The sequence below is a fragment of the Euphorbia lathyris genome, chromosome 4 (genome assembly GCF_963576675.1).
Source record: "Euphorbia lathyris chromosome 4, ddEupLath1.1, whole genome shotgun sequence".
Classification (NCBI taxonomy): domain Eukaryota; kingdom Viridiplantae; phylum Streptophyta; class Magnoliopsida; order Malpighiales; family Euphorbiaceae; genus Euphorbia; species Euphorbia lathyris.
This window is the reverse complement of record NC_088913.1, coordinates 17,595,873-17,601,872: the sequence shown is the minus strand read 5'-3', so window position 1 is coordinate 17,601,872 and position 6,000 is coordinate 17,595,873. Positions and strand designations below refer to the sequence as shown.

The following is a 6,000-nucleotide window of genomic DNA, read 5'->3' as shown; positions in this document are numbered from 1 at the left end:
GTTTAATGACACAATTTTACCTACTTAACTCAAAAGCAAATGTGGATGTTTTTTTATCATAATTAGGTCTGCAATTTTAGTTCAGCACACCATTGGAAAAATGAAACTATTCCAATTTGATATTTTGATCACATATTTTTCTTTTAAGCAGATGAATTTGTTAATGTTCTTTTTTTAATGTGTAAGTACATATATTGAAATAATTATGTTCCGGGCTTAGGGAGCCTTTTTTTTCATGTTTTACTTGAATGGGTTTTGTGCTGATTTTTAAGTTCAAGATGTACTGTAATGTTAATTCTGGATTATATGGATCTATAGAGTTTATCAAATTCATCAACGAGCTTGACTTCTATAACTGCTATAAAAAAAGTCCTTCAAATATATCATCTTCTTCTCTTTAGTATGTACCTACAATCTTTCTGTATTTTAGTTTGTTAATTAGCATAATCATAATCATAATTTAAATGGAAATTTTGTTGTCATTTGATAATTAAAATTAGTTTATTTCTTTGGTATGATGGAGTGTTGTTTTAATTACATAACGCTTCATAATCTCAATCTGATATTGTCGGTTTGTTGAAATTGATACACATTTTTATGTCCCTAATTTAATTAGACTCTACTACATGGGTTAAAGTTGCTATAGAAAATTTGAAGGGCTGAAATTTTACAAAAGAGTGGTGATGTATCCCTCACAAGAGTGGTGATTGTGTCCCTTTGACAATGTAGCTTATTGAAAATGCTCACAATATTTCAAAATCTAAATTAACTTGACACTGAAGTATGATTTAGGCTGTTAGAATTGATTTTCAGCTATCATCTCTTGATGATGCTCTAATTCATCTATTTAAAATTCATGCAAAAATTTACCATAGGAAAGCAATTTGCACTGGTCCAGCTTCTTTAGATACGAGAATGCAAACAAAGTATAAGAGTGAAAGAAGAGAGAATTACCAAATTGAGGTCTATGAAAGTGTATTTTCTAATTTATTATGGTTGTGTTATTATTTGGGTATGAAAAATTTGTAATTATTTATTTTTGAATTCATTCAAGTAGTTCATATTTATTTAGCTAAACAGTGGCTTATTGCGCGCGCAACGAGTGGGTCTTCGACTAGCAGATGTTAGGTATTCAGCTAATGTATATGACAATTTCAAGAGTGTCCGGCGTAAAAAAGAATTATACTAAATTTTAATATTTATATATTCATTGAAGTTTTAATATACAAATTTGTAGATATTTACATATTTGTATTAAACCAAACAAACAATCCGTGCAAAGCACGGGTCTAAAACTAGTATATTATAATCTATGTTAAAAGCTTTTTTTTAATCTTATAATATAATATGATATATGTTATATAATATATTAAATTTTTTTAATTTATATTTATTAAACGGTTCGGTTAACCGTTAACCGTGGTTTTTAAACACTCTAACCCGAAACTGAAACCGTTATCTATCTATTTTTTTTTAACCATTAATTCAGTTAACCGTTTTTTCCGGTTCGGATTACTGATTTTCGGTTTGGTTACCAGGTTAACTGGTTTTTTTGCCCATCTCTAACTGGAAGTAACCCGGTGAACCGGTTTAACCCCAATTTATAAAAAAACAAAACAAAAAAAATACTCATTTTTATCAAAAGTTTAATTTTTGGAAAAAGCCCATTTAGCACCACGGCTTTTAATTCGTAACTGATAGCAAAATGCATCTAGTTTTGTCCAGACTGTCAGTGCCCCATTTATAATCTACAAAGTCACCTTTTTAGTCTCAAACTAGCGATGTGGGATGTCCACAAACTCTTTTTTCCACCAGCAGACCGTTGGTAGCTTTCTCAGTTTCTATGCATCTTCCTTGGCCCACAACACACACTTTCAAAGGGAGATTTATTTTATTATTTCTTTTTAACAGTAACAAACTCTTTTATTTTATAGAGGCCTAATACACAAATAACCCTTTGAACTTGTCCAAATATTACAATTGCCTTTCGAATTTTTAATTGTAACAACTTATCCCTCAAACATGTCCAATTATAAAATATAACATTTCAAACTTGTTCAATTGTAAAACATAACCCCAAATTGTTGACATGAACTGTAATTGAAGAAACACGTGAAATACAAAAGCTACAACGCTCGTGGAATATGATAATCAGATCTTTGGCGTGATACGAATCCGGAGAAACGTTTTTACAGCTTCAAGTACGGGGTAAAAAGATTCCCAATTTAGGGTTATATTTTACAATTTGACAAGTTTAAACGGTAAGTTGTTACAATTGAAAATTGGAAGGGCAGTTACAACATTTGAACAAATTCAAGGAAGTATTTGTGTATTAGGCCTTTTATATACACAAGTTAACTTTATTATTTATATTATATTATATCCGCAAAACTCGCCAAAAAAAACTCTTATTCCATATTACATAATTTTTATTTTTATTTTTAGATTACAATTTCTCATGTATAATTTTATTTGAATAGGATTTCTCATGTATAATTTAGTTTGTAATCATTTTTATTTTAATGATTAATTGTAAAATTTGCTTCAAAAAATATGGCAGATTTTATGAACTTGTTAAGCCTCTAATCGAGTTTGCTTACGAACTTGATTTGCTCAAACTCAACTTGTTTACAAACCGAATCTGAAAATCATGTCCACCAGCGGCTCGCTCATTTAAAGCCCTAATTGCTCACATATTAACTAGGACAACTCGCTCTCATCCTGCAGTGTTCCCCTACTTCTTTTTATCACGGGTGTATTTGTTTATTTATTTATTTTTGATGTTCTGTAATATTTTCATTCTGTGAAAGAAAAAGTTATAGCAATTTAATTCCATTTATTATGTGTTTTTTTTTTTTTGTGTGTGTCGTTTTTCTAGTGGATTCATAATCACTAAAAAGACAATTCCATTTATTTATTTGCCTATTTGTTCTTCTTCCTCTCAATCTTCATTCCATACATCTTGGAGGTATGACAGCTTTCTTCATTGCTTGGCTTGCAAATTTCAAGCTCTTACTTTATGCATTTGGTCTTGGTCCTTTATCATCTCACCCTTCAATTTCTTTAATCCGATTTCTCCTTCTTGCTTGTTTCCCCATCAAAATTCAACAAAACCCATCTCAAAAATCTCATCTTTATCCCCAAAATGAAGAAAACCCATCTCAGAAATCTCATCCAAATGGCAAAAATGAAGAAACCCCATCTCAAAATAGTCAAAATAAAAAATACCCAATTCCTCATAAATGTGAAAAGTCATCTTTTCCAAATTATGCGGTCATAAAGTTCATACTTTTGGTTATATTGATTCGTGTCTATAATTATAGAGAATTTATACACCCAAAGGCAATTCTAGTCCTATATTCTCTTCATATATACATTTTTCTAGAATTGGGTTTCGCCATTTTGGCCATCCTGGCTCGAGCCGTTCTGGGTTTTGAGCTCGAGCCACAGTTCAACGAGCCGTACAGATCAGCTTCGCTCCAAGATTTCTGGGGAAAAAGATGGAACCTCATGGTCACGAGTATTCTACGTCCGACTGTATACGAACCTCTCCTGAGAACAGTTTCTCCAATTATTGGTCGGCGGTGGGCTCCACTTCCAGCAATTATGGGGACATTTGTGGTGTCAGCTATTATGCACGAGCTTATTTTCTACTACTTGGGGCGCGTGAAGCCCACTTGGGAAATCAGCTTCTTCTTCTTGCTTCACGGAGTGTGTTTAGTGGTTGAGGTGGCTTTGAAGAAGGTAGTTAACGGCCGGTGGTGGTTTCCGGTGTGGATATCTGCGCCGTTGACTGTTGGATTTGTGTTGGTTACTTGTTTTTGGATGTTCTTTCCGACTTTTCTACGATGTAAAGCTGATCTTAGAGCGCTTGATGAGTACGTTGTCGTAGCTGCTTTTGTGAAAGAATGGTGGACTAAGTTTTTTTGGCTTAGGATTTGGGATTAAACACTCAAATGGTGTTAATTAGTAAAATAATTCCTTATATAAGTATAATGAATTTTTTTTATATATATATAAGGAGCTATGTTTAACCTATAGTTAAAAATAATTCCTATAAATAAATACATTGACCTCATTATGGCATTTAAAGTGTCATAATGAAATAAAGTTGATGCAAGAGTATGTAATAATTGCAGTGGGTACATATTTGAAGTCACCTACTACTTTCCTCTCTTTGAAAATGACTAATATCTAAAAAAAATCAATATAGAAAAGATTATATTAAATAAATTTATGTAATTTTTTATTATAAATATTTATGATAGATTAAAAAAAATTATGATAAATTTTACTTTGATTTTTTTATAAGATGCAAAAATACTTCTAACGTTAGAGTCAGGAGTAATTTTACCTCTAACGTCTAAAATGATATAATTTTAACCCTAACGTTTGCAGCCAAGAGCAATTTTACCTCTAACGTTGATAAGTTGGGTCAATTTCAGACATTATTATAAAATGCAGATATTTTGTTCCTTATTTTATACCTATTGCACGTGGTTGATTCTAAAAAAAAATCATATTTTTTATTATTTAATAATAGAATTGAAAATTAAAATTTTTAAATTTGACGAAATATTTGATTTTTTTTTCCATCTCATACAAGTTACAATATATTATTTAATTTTTTTTCTCATTTAATCATATGTTTGTGACTTGTTACTAATTAGTGATAAAATGACGCACATGCGAACCGTAGATGGCAAGATTTACCGAGAAAGACAATTTAATGAACTATTTCTCAAATTGAACTAACTTGTCAGCGTTAGGGGTAAAATTACTATTGACTGCCAATGTTGAGGGTAAAATTACACCATTTTAGATATTAGAGGTAAAATTACTCCTTATTGTATCATTAGGGGTATTTTTACATCTTATTCCATTTTTTTTAATTGAGGGATAAATGCTTGATTTAATACTAACATTTTGAAAAAATTATGGATTTAGTGTTAATGTCTAAAATAGTGCAAATTTAGTTCTAACGTTTCCAAATAATATTAATTTTAGCTTTATATTATTAAAAATTAGAAAGAAAAAAATTATATCAGACATTTCAAATATCAATTATATCTAAGTTATTTAATTTATTACTAACAAAATTATAATTTTTTTTTTGTTAAAATGCTAAAAATTAAATCTGCTACTTATAAATTAATCACAAATTTTTTTGTTAAACTGTCTAGAATATTTACTGTGTTATTAATATAGTTATAAAAAACCCAATAAAAAATGTACGAAACTATTTTAATTTATCGACAAACTCATTTGAAAAGTCTGACATGACAGTAAAATTAATAATAGCCAAATGAGTATTTTTAAATTTTCGATTGCACTAAGCTAAAATTGATTTTTCTTGGAAGCACTAAAGTTAAATTTTATACAATTTCATACGTTAGGCTAAATCGTCCATTCACTTAAAAGGTCAGAGTTAAATTTGGTCCTTATCTCTTTAATAAATTATAATGAATCGTGATTAAAGTATGAAAGGTTGTGATCGAAATAATTAGAGTGTAAAACAAACTAATAAATATACTGTGATCGAACCATAAAAGGTATTTATGGATTGAGAAGCACAGTGTGCTACGTGTCCTCTTTTGATAGGTAATGTGTTCCCAGATATCAGAGACTAATATTCTTCAAGTCCACTAGGTCCATGATTCTCATACAACGACTGGATCCTTAACTAGATATAGTGAGATTTTCTAGATCAAACTTCCTGATACGTAGTCGTTCTACTTTATTTTATTGAGGAGATGCCACATGCTCTCTTTCTCCAAGAGTTGGTTTCAGATCTTTAGCGCCATGTGACAGAGTTATATTCCTTTAATATCACTTGCAATAAAGATATATATATATATATATATATATATATATATATATATATATATATATATATATAATAGAATATTTTTTATATAAAGAAATGTTTTTAATTCCACAAATTTGAGGTTGCTAGGACTCGAACCTTTGACCGTTTGGTTCTAGAGGCTCTGATACCAT

At 30.0% G+C, this 6,000-nt stretch overlaps 1 protein-coding gene across 1 annotated transcript; it reads left to right on the top strand.

Annotated features, from left to right (window-relative positions):
- Positions 1-2,863: 2,863 nt before the first annotated feature.
- Positions 2,864-4,040, top strand: LOC136225665 (acyl-CoA--sterol O-acyltransferase 1-like). Its single transcript, XM_066013772.1, has one exon. It carries the CDS (start codon positions 2,971-2,973, stop codon positions 3,946-3,948), a length of 978 nt encoding a protein of 325 aa, XP_065869844.1. The 5' UTR covers positions 2,864-2,970; the 3' UTR covers positions 3,949-4,040.
- The last annotated feature ends 1,960 nt before the right edge of the window (positions 4,041-6,000 follow it).

Coding starts and splice junctions, on each gene's coding strand:
- LOC136225665 (XM_066013772.1), top strand. CDS start 2,971: ATGACAGCTTTCTTCATTGCTTGGCTTGCAAATTTCAAGCTCTTACTT.